Source organism: Dasypus novemcinctus, chromosome 11 (assembly GCF_030445035.2).
Source record: "Dasypus novemcinctus isolate mDasNov1 chromosome 11, mDasNov1.1.hap2, whole genome shotgun sequence".
NCBI lineage: Eukaryota > Metazoa > Chordata > Mammalia > Cingulata > Dasypodidae > Dasypus > Dasypus novemcinctus.
In genome coordinates, this window is record NC_080683.1 from 121,632,708 (window position 1) to 121,649,309 (window position 16,602).

The 16,602-nt window shown below is 40.7% G+C and overlaps 1 protein-coding gene across 4 annotated transcripts in view; it reads left to right on the forward strand.

Moving 5' to 3' along the window:
- The first annotated feature begins 5,592 nt into the window (after positions 1–5,592).
- Positions 5,593–16,602, forward strand: part of VTA1 (vesicle trafficking 1) — a 75,383-nt gene continuing 64,373 nt past the window's right edge. The window contains exon 1 of one of the 4 annotated variants that reach the window (XM_058307564.1): positions 5,593–5,781. In XM_058307564.1, the coding sequence (XP_058163547.1) occupies positions 5,670–5,781 (112 nt within the window). In that variant the 5' untranslated portion in view covers positions 5,593–5,669. Of the gene's footprint in view, positions 7,501–16,602 lie in introns of all 4 variants that reach the window. The other 3 variants (XM_058307563.1, XM_071218689.1, XM_071218690.1) reach the window with 3 other exon arrangements.

Below are 16,602 nucleotides of genomic sequence, written 5' to 3' on the forward strand. Positions count from 1 at the left end.
AGAGCTAAACTCAAGCATAAAAGTAGCTATAGTAAATATATATATTTTTAAAAAAACTTATACTCCAAAGAACAAAAATTGTTGAATTTACCAAACAAAAAAGCCAGACCCAATCCTGTATGGGAACCATTTTAATATTTTTAAACATTTAAATGTTTTCTATTTAAAATATTTAGATACTATTAGATATACAGTAAGAATAATAATGGAAAAATAAATTATGCAAACATAAACATCAAAAAGCTGGATTGTCTATACTAATATTAGAAAACTGAAGGAGATTTCAGGGCACGGAAGATTACCAAGGATAAAAGAGACATTTTATAATGATAAAAGAATTTCAATAGGAGGCATGACCATCGTAAATATGTATGTGACTAGTGGAGAGCATCAAAATACATGCACCAAACAGGAGAGAATTGAAAAGAGGAATAAATCCAATTACAGTTGAAGATTCCAACAGTCCTATTCCCGTATTTACTTGTGAAAGTAGACAGAACTCAGACAGAGGACGTAAACATTCTATTACCTTACAGTGTGGTCAGTCTGTAGAGAACACTCCACCCAGGGACAGCAGACTCTACATTCTTTCCAAGTGCACAGGGAATATTCACCAAAGGGACCATTTCCTGGGCCATAAGGATTGAAATCATACAGAGTATGTTCTCTGCTTATAAAGGGAGTGAATTAAAAATCAATAGAAATATACCAGGAATATACCCAAATACTGGGGGAACTAATACATTTTTATTAAACTATGGATCAAAGTGGAAATTATTGGGAAACTAGAAATTCCTGGCAACAAAATGATAATGCAAACACATTTTGTCAAAATTTGTGGAAAGCAACTGAAATAGTGCTTAGCAGAATACTAAAAGTTCTACACATCATATTAGAAAATAAGTAATTTAAGCTTCTTACTATAAGAAACTGTGGCTGATGTACAGATATTGAAACATACCTACTAAGTATGGTTCCTTTTTGGCTTATATTATGGTTTATATTTTAGACTGTACAATTTTATAAATGTTTAGTTACATTATGGTTTACATTTTAGTCTATAAACTTTTATACATTTTTGGTGTAATTTAACATGTCCTATATCCATCATTGCACGATCTTATGGAGCACTTCCATTGCCCCCCAGTTACTCTGCTTCTATCTCTTCTATTCCTCTCTTCCCCTCCCCTCGGGGCCCACAGTTACAACCAAGCTCGCTGCTTGAAGGACCAAATTCACAGATACTTGCAACAATGATGAGGTACAGATGCTGGACGTTGTATATCCTGCCATAACTCACTGAATGTACTGGGGGAGAGTGTAAACTACAATGTGAACTATCATTCATGTGGTGCAGCAGTGCTCCAAAATGTATTCACCAAATGCAATGAATGTGCCACAATGATGACAGAGGTTGTTGATGGGGGGGGTGGTAATATGGGAAACTCATATTTTTTGTGATCTATGTATCTTCAAAAAATTCAATTAAATAAAAAGGAAACAAAATAAAATATGGACTGAATAATAAAAAAAGAAGCTGTGAAAATAACAATTTCAACACAAATTTAGTAGGAGGGAAATAAAAACAAGAGTGTAAGACATTGAAATAGAACATGGCAAAAAATAAAGAAAATCAATAAAATAAAATATTTCTGAAAAGATTTTAAAAATTGATAAATTACCCATACCATAAATGAAAAAATGACATCATAAGAGAAGCTAAAGACATTAAAATTATTATAAGGATACATCATGAACAATGTTATGCCAATAAATTTGTTCCTTAAGTGAAATGGACAAAATCCTTGGAAGACTCTTCTTAAATAAATTATTAAATTAAATTATTAATTTTAATAGTAACCTTATTCTTATTTTTAAAATTAAATTTAAAATTAAAAGTCTTCCCATGAAGCAAACCCTAGGCCTGAATGGCTTCACTAGTAACTCTATCAAATGTTTAAGGAAGAATTAATATTCACAGCCTCTTGTAGGAATTAGGAGAGAATAATGTCAGTTCATTTAATGAGACCAGCATAACCTTGACATCAAAAATTCCTAATACATTAGCAATACAGCCCAGCAATATATATAAAGATAAAGCATCATGATTCAGTGGGGTTTATCTTATGAATGAAAAGTTTTATTTTATTTTCCTACATTTGAGAATCAATTAATGTAATTCAATTATATTAATGGAATAAAGGAGAAACACTGTAGAGTCATCTTAATAAATGCAAATTAGCGCAACTGATTAAATTTAATACCCATTTATTATTTTTTTAAAAACTTTCACTATAAAGGGAAACCATCTCAACTTGATAAAAATCATCTAAGAAAACTTACAGAACACATTCCATAGAATAGTGAAAAGGAAAGAATGAACAGTTTCCTTCTATAATCAGGAGAAACCCAAGGATATCTACTTTAACACTTCTGTTTTAACATTGTATTGGAGTTCAAAAAGGCAAAAATAAACAAAAAAAAATTTTGAATATTTATTCAGAAAGTTTCATGAGACAAAAAACAAAACCACAGGTGGAGATTGGAAAGAGGGAACAACAACTTTCTTCACAGACAACAGGGTAGTGCACATAGGAAATTCTAAGGGGTGCACTTAGTAGTGTTTTGCTACTACTAGATTAACAATTAAATTTATCAAGGCCCAGGTAGAAAAATTGATCATATTTCTCTATGGCAACACAAAGGAAGTGGAATTTTAACAGAAAAGTTCATTTACAATAGCATCCAAAAACATGAAACACATAGTGACACATTTAATACAGGCTAAACTTGAACAATAGATACAAAACAGTGCTGAAATTAAAGAAGTTTTTAATAATGGAAAAATAAACCAAGTCCATTGTTTGGAAGCCTTAATTATTTTTAATTCTGCAGTAGCTTGGAATTCTGTACCTGAGGAAAGCATGTTCTTAATTTCAGTCCATTCCTGTGGGTGTGAATCCATCTAAATGGGACTCTTTGATAAAAGTCACTTTAGTTAAGGTGTGGCCCAACTGAATCAGGATGGGTCTTAATCCTATTACTAATGTCCTTTATAAGCAGAATGAAATTCAGAGAGAGAGAGAGAAAGTCAGGGAGAGAATCCAGAAGCAAGAGATCAGCAGAACCAGGTAGAGAAAAAAAATGCTGCCAGGTGCACTGCCCTGTGACAGAAACGCCAAGGACCAAGGATGGCCAGCAGCCAGTCCCAGAGTGACACAATCTTCTGGGAGAAAGCATCACCTTGAGGACGGCTTGATTTTAGACTTCTTTTAGCCTCAAAAACGTGAGCCAATAAATTCCTGTTGTTTGTATCCATTGCATGGTATTTGTTTTTTGGCAACCATGAAACTAAATCAGGCAGCAGAGGGCCTTTAACTCATCTAGATTAACTCATCTAACATTCACCACAATCCTATGAAGAAGGTATTATTATTCCTGTTTTACAGATGAGAAAAATAAGACACATAGATACGATGTAAGAGTGGATGGCATTAAAATCCAGGTATTTTGAATCACATGCCCTCTTCTCTGGACTTCCTAGAAAGCTACAGTGACCAAATGGTGTGGAGCTGGCATGAAAACACACTGATCACTGCAACAGAAGAGAGAGACTAACACGAGCCCTGCACACATAGGGTCAGATTTATTTTTAACGTGCAATGTTGTTCGATGGTACTGGAACAAGTGGATCTCCACTGAAAGATCAGCTAATGTTGGGGATCCGCTAGGGCACCGGTCCTCAACACTGGCTGCACGTGGAACTCCATGAGGTCCTTTAAAAAGGGCCGATGCTGAGGGTTCCTCCCAAAACAGTTAAGTCAAAATGTCTGGGGTGCGACCTGGATAGGAGGAGTTTTTTAGTGTTCCTGAGGAGACCCTTAAGAGCAGTCATACCTGGGACTCGAGCAGTCATAGGAAATGAGAAGATGAGAAGTCACAAGGACAGAGATGGAGAAGACCTTTAGAGGTGTCCCAATCCGCTTTGCTCCATTGCTTTCTCTATCAGTTCAGCAACTTCTGGCTGTAAAGTTAGGATACTGGAGTAGGAAAAAGAAGCTATCCATTCTCATGTGGTAATGGGTGTGTTTTGGGGTTGTGGAGAATACAGAACTCTTGTTTCCTGCTGGGCAAAAACAAGAACAAATACATATCCCAGAATAAAGCGAGTGACTTCTCAGTGGCAGACAAGATGCAGAATGGGGATAAAAGAGGACATGGAGCAGGTTCTCTGTGTGTGTATGAAGGGGGTGGGGATGGTGATAAGGGACAAGCAGGCAGAGGGAAATTTCAGGGTTGTAGCAAAGCCAGGAGTTCTGAACTGTAGAAACTCACAACCGGCTCTCCAGAAAGGTGGATGGACAGTTTTATTACATGCGGGCCCAGAGGAGAGTCAATCTCCAAATTCTGAGCCCTGTTTTTCAGTTTTCATAGGTTTATATAAGGATTTCAGGTGGGATCAGCATAACTTTTGCTCATTGGCTAATGCGTCGCTAGGCGAAATTTTGCAACTAGTGGGTTATAGAGGCAGAAGGCAGCTGCAAGGTTGCCGGCTGATTTACAGAAGAGGGGGCGGGGAAATCACTCGTTTGTTATCTTCATGCCCCGCCATGCTTTCACAGGCTGATTTACGGGAGCAGGGGCAGAAGTCATTAGTTGATATCTTTCTACAAGGCATGCTTTCACAGGCTGATTTACAGAAGCAGGGGCAGGAGTGACTAGTTAGATATTTTGTAAGGTTACGTTTTTTATTTCTCAACATCAGAACTTGAGATCTTGTTTCTTAGAGACGATGTAATGAAAACTAGTTTAAGATGAACCCTCAAAACTAGGAACTGAGATCAATAAAGCAATAAAGATGAAGTTCAATGAAGAATGTAAATAAAGTATAAGGTTTTGGAGGACAACAGGATGGGATGGGGAGAAAAAAAAACGGCATCACTGATGGTAGAAAGAAAAGGTGATGTCTACTGAACATTCACGGAGTGAGAAGTATGCACAACGCCTTATTTGGGCATTCAGACAAGATAATGAGAAAATACTTCACAATGTATTAACCACGCTACAGAAATGAACATTAATAGATCATGAGTTCACTAAAATATACACTAGTCAGTTCAGCACCTGGGTTCAATTTTCTTTAAGCTCAATGCGTTTAGTATTTTAAAAAGCATCTCTTTTATCCAACGAGTCAACTTAGTAAAATGTAATTTAAAAAGTTAAACATTGCACCTCTCCTCTTACACAAGAATTGAGTTTAAATTTCTAAGATCATAAATGGTCATCTCTCATATTATCTGTGGGGCGGAACCGGTCTTTCTTGAATGGTGCCAAACGCAACGGATGCCTTCATCCTTTCTCCCTTTCCATTTCAACCCTTCCTAGTGCACAATCAGAAAAATAAAACAAAAAACCAAATCAAACGTTCTTCTGGCTTTTACCAGCAGAGGGCGGTGGTGCCATTCGCAGCGTAACAGCCAAGGCGCTCAGCCCTTGCTCGGCTTTACCTGCCAGAACCTGGCGCGCCAAGATTGTCCCCACTGGGGACCCGTAGTTGACGTGCTGTTGCCGAGCAACAAGTGGGCTGGGGTTCTCCTGCGCGGGCCCTCGTAGCCGGAAGCGGAAGTGCCGGTGGCACGAGAGCAGGAAGTGGTGATCTCCGCGGAGAGATGGCCGCGCTCGCTGCGTTGCCGCCGCTTCCCCCGCAGTTTAAGAGCATCCAGCATCACCTGAGGACGGCGCAGGAGCACGACAAGCGCGACCCGGTGGTGGCCTACTACTGTGAGTCCTCCCGAGGGGCTGCGCCTCATGACCACCGACACCTGGGCCCGTCCCTTCCTGGTCTCTGGCAGGCCCCGCCCCCAGGTGCCTCACCTGAGCGTGGGCCTCGGGTAGGCGCCGCCCCCTGCTGCGCCTGAGCTGGGGCCGCGGGCCGGCTGTGCCCCCGGGCAGGCCACGCCCCGGGCCTGCACACCTGAGCTTTCACCTCCGGCCTACCCGGGGATGCCGGGAGGGCATCGGAAGCATCCCGGTGGCCACCACCTCAGGGCTCCGGAGCCCACCGCGGGCTCGTGAACTGTGGGAAGCACTGCCCACGGTTTTCCCTCAGTGTGCACAGAAGCCGCCTGTGTTCACCAGGGGATCCTGCGTGATGGAGTTGGGCTAAAGGGAAGAGAGTGGTGAAATAAGCAAAAGGAAGAGAGCCAGGAGTTGGTATCAGTAATAAGGGCCGGTAAATTGTGACAAAGTGCGAGCCCATTAAGAAACGCCCGGATGGCTAGGCGGAGGATGTCTGCTGCTGAGGGAGAAGTTGAATTCGACCTTTTGAGACTGCTCTCGCCTACCAAGGAAAATTTTTAGTCTTGGCTTCTTTGAGTAATACTTGGGGCTGAGACTTGGATAGCACTATTTTCAGTTCGGTTGATTGAGACTCAGATCATCTATAATTGATGGAAAACACAAATTAAATTTGTTTCAGATTTTTTCCTCTCCTGTGAAGGGAGTGGTTCCAGTTGTTTAGACTATTTTATATTCCTTCTACATCTCTGAAAATAAGATAAGTGACAGAAAAGCTATAAATCTGACAAGGATTTTGATAGTTGAGAAGGTACGGTGCCCTCCATCACAGAAGCTGTAATGTTAGCTGAAGTTAGGCCCGCAGACTCTCCAGGGCCGTCCCAGTCGTACTCTAGCCCATCTCGTAAGTGCAAAACTCTTTCCGGCCTTTCCGTTCCTCACTCTCTTGGGATGCCCACCTCTTTTCTCCACTTGAAGAACTACTCATTATTCAAGATCCAGCTAAAATGTCACCTCCTCTGTGAACAGAAGTTTGTTCCTTTCTGTGCTTTTATAACTTGTTTTGTTCAAATCTTGCAGCATTGTTTGCATTATACTTGTTCTTCAGGTTCCTCAAGAAGAGACCGTTATTTATTTTGCGTGTATTCATTGAGCGGCTGCCACATGTGAAGCCTTTCTAGCTGCATTCAGGTCATCTGTACACTGTATGGGGCGAGGGATTTTAAGATTAGTATGGTGCATAAAATCATAGAAGATAATGGCTTTGAAGGAAAATAGAGAAAGGAAATAGGGAATGCCAGGAGCAGTGGTGGTGGGGAGTACTGAGCAGTTCAGGTTCAGGGTACTCGGGGAAAGCTTCACCACGGACTCTGAGCAAGGCTTGAAAGGAGTGAACCATGGGCCTGGCAGCCATCTGGAGCAGAGTATTCTAGCTAGAGGGGATAGCCAGCACTAAAATCCTGAGGCAGGCGCCACTTAAAATGCTCAGGAGGCCGTTGTGACTGGAGTGGGTAGAGCAAGGGATAAAGTGACTTGAAAAGGAAAAAGAGATCATCTCATAACAGTGAAGGAGTATCCCCTGCTCCTATCCTTTGTGACCTGTGCCAGCTCTTCCTTTTTGCTATTCTGTCTTCACCTTCCCCGTCTCAAGTCCTCACCATGGCAGTCCCTGAAAGTTGCATTCTTGAATGCCCCGTGTTATAGGTGAGTAGAATCTGTCCTTGTCCTTGCTTCCTCATCCCCAGAGCCTGCTCAGCCCACTGCCATCTGGTTTTCACGCCAATTATTTCACTGAAAACTGCTCCACCGGGTCATTAAGCAACATTTCCATTGTGAAACCCAGGTGGCACTTAATGAAACATGTATAATATACTCGCAGAGTTAAAGGACAGTAAAGGCCATATTGAACAACATTTCATGGTATTAGAATTTTTAATTTTTGCTTATATTGTGGGTTTGAAGTGGTGCCCCATTGGAGCAAAATTTGCAATTCTCTGAGTCTTAATGAGGTTGAGCATCTTTTCATATGTTAATTAAGGACTTGTGATTCTTTTCTGAAATGTCTGCTTATTCTTTTTGCCCATTTTTTTTTGTATTGTCTTTTCTTAACCTAGATACGAATCCTATGTTATGTGTTGCAAATGTCTTCTCACAGATCATAGTTTTATTTTCACTCTATTTATGAAGTCCTTTGATATTGAAATTTCTTAATTTTAAAATACAGCCAATTTATCCATCTCTCCCTTTAGGACTTATATTCTGACTGCTATAGACCTTGACTTTGTTTTTTGTACTTTACCTAGGGATTGGGCTTCCTGAGTCTATAGATTAGTGTCTTTCATCAGTTCTGGAAGATTCTCGCTGTTCAAGTTCAAATGTTGCTTCTCTTCTTATCTCTGTTGTCTCCTAAAATTTTGATTAGACTTAGTTATGCCTTTTTCCTCTAACTTCCTTGTCTCTTAATTCTTTCATATTTTTCACCTTTGTCTCTCTTTGCTCTTTGTATATTTTGTGCAATTTTTCTGGTCTTTCACCTCCGTATATCCATTTATTGAGCTTCTACCTCCACTTTTTATATCTGAATCTTCTGTTTATCTCTTTGTTTTCAAATCAGCCTAGCCATTTCTAAGTTTCTTGTTTCTAGTGATATTTTTTAAACACTTACTTATTTAAGCATTTTAAGTACTTTTATGTTTGTATTCTCTGATAATTCCTGTACCTGTTTTTGTTGGTCTGATTCTGCAGTTTTACAGAAAGCTGCTCAGGTCCAGTGCGCTTCCGTAGTGCCCAGGCGGGCATACTATCCCACATTCTTTATAGTGGCCTGGGCAGGTGGTTCTAAGGGAATCAGTTTTTCCATTCTCAGATTCTACGTGTTATCTTTCCCACCGTTGATCTTTCTGACAGAGCTCCTGTGGTCAGGAAGCAAAGTGGTAGCTGCTTCTCTTTTCCCGCCATCATGATAAATTTTAAGGTATATTGCTCTGAGGGAGAAGGTGATTTCCTACAATTCAAATTACTAGTACTAGTGAAACCTCCTGTAAGTAAGGTATTAGGTAGAGTTTCCTGTCTTCCCCTGTCTTATGCGGAAGGAAATCAAGAGGAAGCCTTCTTTCAAAGATGCTGGGCACAATTTGAAATTTCCCAGGCAAAGGGAAGGAGGGAGGAATTTTTCATAAGCTGGTGGGGGTGAGCTGGAGTCTGTCTTTTAGGTATAGGTGGTCAAGGACAGATCTAAGAGGAGGCAGCAGTATCCTTGGAGATCAGCAGCCCTTGTTGGGGTCATTTTGGATATTACCAAGAGGGATGCAGAGGAGCAGTTTAGGGACGGGCTCATGTGCAAGAGAAGGTGGGGAGGGTGCTGAGGGACAGGGAACAGCCACAGTGGAAAATTCTCAGACCTGCAGCGTCTCTGACACTCCTACAAATAGGCTCAGGGCAGTCCTGGTGGTAAAAACTGGGCAGTGTTGTGGTGCTGTGAATTCCCCAGATGGCAAGAGTTTTCACTGGGAGGCTTCCCTCTTCCCTCTAGGATCATTATGAAGGATATCATTTTTGAGTTGAGAGCAAACCCAGAAGAGCAAGAGAGAAATACTGAAGGCAACATGACTTATTTCATCCATGCAGCAAGCTCATGTACGGCTCTGTGGCTTCTCTCTGTTTTAGAATTCAGAAATGAAATTGGTTGAATGTGATTTAACTCATTGTACAGATGCATTTCCACTAAAATTTCATTTTTATACTTAATGGCTATTAAAATGTGTAGTATTTATGTTGTTCTGACAAATTGCATATTATCATAATTGCAGAACTCAGTTTTGGAGGAAAAATTTTGGCACCAGGAAGTTTTGTAAAAATTTAAATTCCAATTGTATGTCCTTTTGTTGCAGAAAAGTATGCTAGTATAGTCAACTTTTGAGCATACAAATATATTCCTTTGTAATAAAATCCCATAGATTAAGTAAAGGGAAATCGGGGTTAAAAAAAGAATGCAAAATTTCTGACTTAAAGTTTTTTTATATTTTAGATTATGACAGATACCAAAAAATTGCTGTGGTTTTTACATTTGAACAAGTGATAAGATAACTTTAAGATGTCAATATCTGCCATAGTGCAGAAACCACAAGTTGAAACTTGGAATGAAAAGTTTTAACTGTCAACTTGAGGATGTATGAAGGGGGTACATTTCTATACCTTAGAGCAAACCATAATTTTCTAAATTCTTAGAGCAAAGAATTCTTAATGAGGGGGAAAAAATGGAAATTATTTTACTAAGCTACCTGTGGTTCAAAGCACCATAATGCTCTCTTTCTGGGGCATTGTATGTGCCGCTCTCGGCCTGGAACTCCCCCTGCTCTCCAGTTTACTTGGCTGTCGCCCTCCACTTGATCCAGATAAATCTCACTTCTTGATAGTGGCCTTTTGTGACTTCTTAAGGATGGTCTAGAAATTCTTCCAGCATTTTCCTCATTTGACTACAATTGACTACAATGTATTATAAGCACCTACTTACCTTTCAGTCTTCTGAAGACAGGAATTGGCATCCGTTTCCCTTTATCATTTGGCACATAATTGACATTCCTAAATATTCTCCTCTCTCCGTCCTATTACTATTCCATTAGAATGAGAGCAAGGAGTACGTCTTAATTGATAATCCTTGAATCTCTAGCTCCTGCTACATGCCTGAAACATGATGGGGACTTGCAAATTTTATCTGTTGATTAAAGAAATTAGTTGTACAGTCTTCATAGCCCTATATCATGTTCTCCCTCATCAGTAAGGAAGTGTGATGGAGACACGCCCAACATTGCATTTATAATATCCCGTGTCTGCTATAGGCTTAGACTAAGCCATAGGCATAGTGTCATATTATGTGCATATCATGCCTCCTCTTTTCCAATGTTTTTACCTTCCAGTGACGATGTAGCTCTGGTTTTAATGCATGGGTTCTTAACAAGGTCCATGAGCTTGAACTGAAATTCAAAAAAATTCTTGTAGGGACGTGTTGGTGCATGTGTGGTATATTTATTAAATAATACACAGTATAGTGTGGACATCGTAAGGGGTCTGTGGTTTTCACCTGACTGGCAAAGGGGTCCATGGAACAAAAAAGGTTAAGAACCCCTGCTGTAATAGAATTCCTCTAGTTTGATCATTTTTTAAATTGGTACTTAATGTTCGTGTATTTCTGAGTTTTTTGTTGTTTGGTCTTTTTTTAAAATCAGGAATAAATGTTGAAGTATATCACATTACTTTTTGACTATCCAAGGAAGTGCAGATATTCTTTTGGATATAGTAAGTAACAACAAAATAAGTTTCCTCATATTTGAAACATCCCTGTATTCCTGTGAAGAATTCCATTAGTTTTTTGTTTGTTGTTTTTAACTTGTTATTTTGAGATGTTTGTAGATCCACATGCAATTATCAGAACTAATACAGAGAGACCCTGTGCGCTTTTTATGCCGTCCCCCCCCAACGGTAACAACTTGTAAAACTAGTGCAGTATCGTCATCCGAGTGGTGACGGTGACGCAGTCCACCAGGCTCAGCAGATTGCCCAGTCCTTTGTGCGCGCGTCTGTGCCTGGGTTCAGTTCTAGGTGATGCCATGCCACATGCAGGTTCCCGAGGCCATCACCATAGTCAGACTGAGTGCAGGCCCCCCGCACTGTACCTAGCGGGGTCCCTCCGTCACCTTCCTCACCTTAGCCCTGGGCACTCACCTCCCCCACCCAGCTGGCAGCTACTCGTCTGTTCATTTTAAAGCTTTGTCTCTTGAAAATATTGTGTAAATGAAATCTTGTAATATGTAATCTCTGAGGATTGGCCTTTTTGCTCGGCATATTTCTCTAGAGATTCATCTAAGTCGTCATTCCTATTGGTGTGCCACAGCTTGGCATGCTGCCTGGTGAAGGCCATTTGGGTTCTCCCATTGCGTGGCTTTACAAGCATAGATAACACTGCTTTGAACATCTGTGTTCACATGCTGATGTGAACACATGTTATCACCCCTCTGGGGTAACCGTCCAGCATGCAGTAGCCGGGTCGCATGGTGATGGTGTGTTTGGTTTTTTAAAAATTTGACAGACTTTTCCAGGGCAGCTGTTGTACTTTCCATTTCTACCAGCTCTGTAGGAGAGATCCAGTTTCTCTTTGTCCTTACCAGCATTTGAGGTTGTCAGTGTTCTTTATTTTAGCCATTCTGGTAAGGGTATACTGGTATTTTACTTTGGTTTTAATTTGTTTTTGCCAGATGGCTAATGAAATTGAACCTTTTTTTATGAGCTTATAAGAAGATATCTGTGTTTCTTTAGTAAAGTGCCAGTTCATGTTTTTTGCCTTTTTAAAAAATGTTTGAGTTTTGAGAGTTCTTAATCTATTCTAGATACTTGTCCTTTGTCAGATGTGTGCTTTGCATATATTTTCTCCCAGTCTATAACTTATGTTTTCATCCTTGTAACAGGATCTTTCACAGAGAAAAACTTGATAATTTTGATGATGTGCAATTTAACAATTTTTCCTTTTTATGTCATGCTTTTGGGGTCAAGTTTCTATATTATATTGTATATTTTTTTTAATGTCTCTTCTCTTTTTTTTTTCCACCCCCCCTCCCTGCCCAAGAATATTCCTGAGTGAAATTGGTTCAGCTTTTTCTTAAAGTGTTAAAATGTTATGATTTTTTATTTTTTTGACACTGTTATGTGGCTTCCTAAAGATCATTGAGATTTCCTTCTTTTCTCTCACATCCAGAATTGTTTAAGAGTCAGCAAATTTTTCTGTTGGATTAGATTTTTTTAAAAAGTCATAATAAAGCAGAAAGTTTTGCTTTTATGGGAATTTATTTTATACATTTCTCAGTTTCTTTCCATTTAAAAAGAATTTGACTTCAGCCAATGTGGCTGTTTAAAATTTTCTAGAATATCTTCCAATTCTGCCATATTTTCAAATTTATTAGCTAGGAATTAGAAACAATCAGAAGGGAGACTGTCCACCTCTGCTTTGGCCAGCCAGCTTTTTCACCTGGGGAACACATCGAAACCCTCACTGAAGGTCCCAGCTTGCGCCCGACCTGTGGAATCTGGGCTTGCCCATCCCCGTAGTCACATGAGACAATTTTTATGAAAATATTAATATTTACATTTATATATATGGATATTCTCTTACTTCTGTTTCCCTAGAGTATGCTGATTAATACACTTTGGTTCTGGGAGTGGTTCTTGAGAAAGAGAATTTTAAGGATGAGATCTCTGAATTTGTTCTGGGCTTTGTGGAATTGGTTTTCTAAACTGATTAGATTCAAAGACACTAATGGCTCTATTTCCAGCAATAAAGATGTCAGTGATAATCCGTGATGTGAGTTGGCAATAGGGATCTGCAAAACATCCCCAGGATACAGCTACTCAAATGTTTATGTAAGGCAAGGCTCTGGATGCTGGTTTTGACACCTTAACAGAATTTTGTGGGGTTAAAAGTTGTAACCATATTGGCTGGTTATTGGTAAGTACACTGGATACAGTTGTAAAAGAAAGGAATGAACCCAAGGCTTCAACTTATATGCAACATGAAGGACATGAAAATTTCTATATGTGCCCTGAAAGATAATCTTATTTTGTGTAGCTAAAGAGTTGAGGTTTTTGAAGACCAGTCCAAGAGTCTCGTGTGAGTGTCTGAATTACAACTTAAATTCCCAACCTGGTAGGGAGGGTATCTGCTCCTCCAGTGAGGACATTGATGGAATCTTGAAAATTGGAGTGGGGACATATGGGTTGATAAAGATGGCAGCGGGGATGTTGAAACCCTAGACTCTGCTGAGTCTTTGCCAGACAAATCTATAATGTTCTGCCCTGAAGAATCAGCCACTCCGCTTCCATTCTGCCCTGAGGAATCTGCCATCCAGCCTCCACCTGAGGAGGTTCATCCTGCTGTGCCTGATAGACCAGTAACCACCTATACTGTTTAGCCCTCACTCCTCTAAAGAGATGAATCCTGTCTCACCAGGTGAAATTGCAGTGGAATTCACTGAGGTAGTTGACTTGCAAGACACTTGTCATTCTTCTTGTGAACCACCCCCACCATCCCTCTTTTCTTCCAGACTTATAACTTGCCTAAAGTCACAACAGGCTCCAAAAGGTGACGTACAAAACGTGACCCATGAAGAGGTACACTATAATCGAAAAGAACTACATGATTCTTCTAAGTTATAGAGACAGAATTGGGAATATGTGTGGCAACGAATATTTAAGGGTATGAGATTATGGTGGAAGGAGCATTCCACTGTGGTGGTAATTGGACTGCCTTTATTGATATGGGTGCACTAAGCAGAGATTCTGGATTCATTGTCATAGCTTGTGGGGTTAGAAAGGGCCCTAATAGTTTGGGTGCTTGACTGAAGTATCGACCAAATGGTGGCCCATGATGCCTGAAGTCAAAATGCCGGAACCGCTCTGGTATGATGTAGATGAGGTGATCCAAAGGCTTAGAGAGACTAATGTTAGAATGGATTCATCATTTAAGACCTGCTCACCCTCCCTGGAAATACCTGGAGCACACACATTTCATCAAGACTGAGGAATAAATTCATGAGACTCATTCCTTCTTCCCTGAAGATCTCTGTGGTTGCTCTTCTTTGTAGGCCAGCTATTACCATGGGAACTGGCGTCACTGAAATTGGATCCTTAAACACAGTGGAGATGATTGGATTCTGGGTTGGCAAAACCAAGTGACAGCACTTAACTTGCTGAAGACAGGGTGGGCGTGGCTACCACAATGAGCAGCAGGCTTAAAGTAGCAGTCGACTCGTACAGACCTGTGGGGTTGATGGTAGATCATGGGGTACGTAGAAGTAAGATTGATAGGCAGTCTACTAAATTTCTACTTGATCTGTATAAGCAGAAGAGTTCTAGGTGAAGTGAACAAAAATCTCACTTGAATTACAAGAGAGTCGGGGCCCACTAATGAGTTCTCAGGCTTGAGGCAGTTTATAGACTCAGAGCGCTTTGAGTGAAGGGAAAGCTGGGTGTCCTTGGGAAGCACCATGCTACACTGCCAAACATTTATACTGTTAATTTATACATTTATACTGTTAATCTTCCTCTCAGCCTTCCCCAGAGAGTCCTATGGCCTTTTACCAGGGTGCATTGGGGAAAAGAAATGATCTGGCATTTTGGAGATTATTAGACACCAGCTTGAAAGTGACATTAATTCCAGGAGACCCAAAGCATTACTGTGGTCTCCTAGTCAGAGTGATCAGTGGAGTTTTAGCTCAGGTCTGTCCAGTGGGCCACGAGACCTTTTTTGTGGTTTTTCCCCCCAGTTCCAAAATACGTAATTGAACAACTGGAAGAATTCCCACATTGGTTCTCTGACTTGTGGAATGAGGACTATTATGATAGGGAAAGCCAAATGGAAGCCATTAGAACTGCCTCTGCTTAACAGAATAGTAAATCAAAAACAATAGTACATTTTCTCAAAAGATTGCAGAAATTAGTGCCACCATTAAGGACTTGAAGGATACAAGGATGGTGATTCCCACCATATCCGCACTTAGTTCTCCTGTTTAGCCTGTGCAGAAAACAGATGGATCTTGGAGGATGACAGTGGTTTATAAACTTAACTAGGTGGTGACTCCAGTTCCAACTCCTGTCCCAGATGTGGTACTATTGCTTGAGCAAATCAGCACATCCCCTGGCACCTGGTATGGTTGATCTGGCAAGTGCCTTTTTCTCAGTTGCCATTAGTAAGGACCACGAGAAACAGTTTGCTTTCAGCTGTACAAGGCCAGCAGTATACCTTCACTGTCCTGCCTCAGAAGTATATCAACTCTCTAGCCCTATGTCATATTCTAGTCTGGGGGGATCTTGATTGCCATTCTTTCCCACAAGACATCTCATTGATGACATCATGTTGATTGGACCTAGTGAGCAAGATAACTCTAGCCTTATTGGGAAGGCATATGCATGTCAGAAGGTAGGAGAGAAATCCACAAAAATTCAGGGTCCTTCCACCTCAGTGAAATTTCTAGGTGTCTCCTGGTATGGGGCATGTCAAGGTATACCTTCTAACGTGAAAGATAAGCTTTTGCTGCTGACCCCTCCTGCAAAACCAAAAAAGAGGCACAGTGACTGTAGACCTCTTTGTATTTTGGAGACAACATATTCCTCATTTGGGTATGCTACTCTCATTTACCAAATGACCAGAAAAGCTGCTAGTTTTGAGTGGGGACTGGAACAAGAGGACGCTCTGCAATGGGTCCAGGCTGCTGTACAAGCTGCACTGACAATTGCATCATATAATCCAGCGGATCCAATGGTACTGGAAGTGCCAGTGACAAATAGAGATGCTCTCTGGAGCCTTTGTTAGGTCCCTGTAAGAGAATCAGGATGCAGATCCTTAGGGTTTTAGAGCAGAGCCTTTCAATCCTCTTCTAGTAACTACACTTCTTTTGAAAAACAGCTTTTCACCTGCTTCTGTGCCTTAGGAGAGACTGAACACTTAACCATGGGTCATCAAGTTACCATGAGACCTGAGTTGCCTATTATGAGCTGGTTGTTATCTGACCTGCCAAACCATAGTTAGGTGTGTACAGCAGCACTCCATCATAAAGTGGAGGAAGTATATACGAAATAGGGCTCAAGAGCATCCCGAGGGCACAAATAAGTTGCGTGAGGAAGTGACCCAAATGCCCGTTGCCCCACTCCTGTTACATTATCTTCTCTTTCTCAGCCTACTGCCATGGCCTTTTAGGGAGTTCCTTAGGATCAGTTGACTAAGGATGAAAAGAAGTGTGCCTGTTTTACAGGCACAGGTTC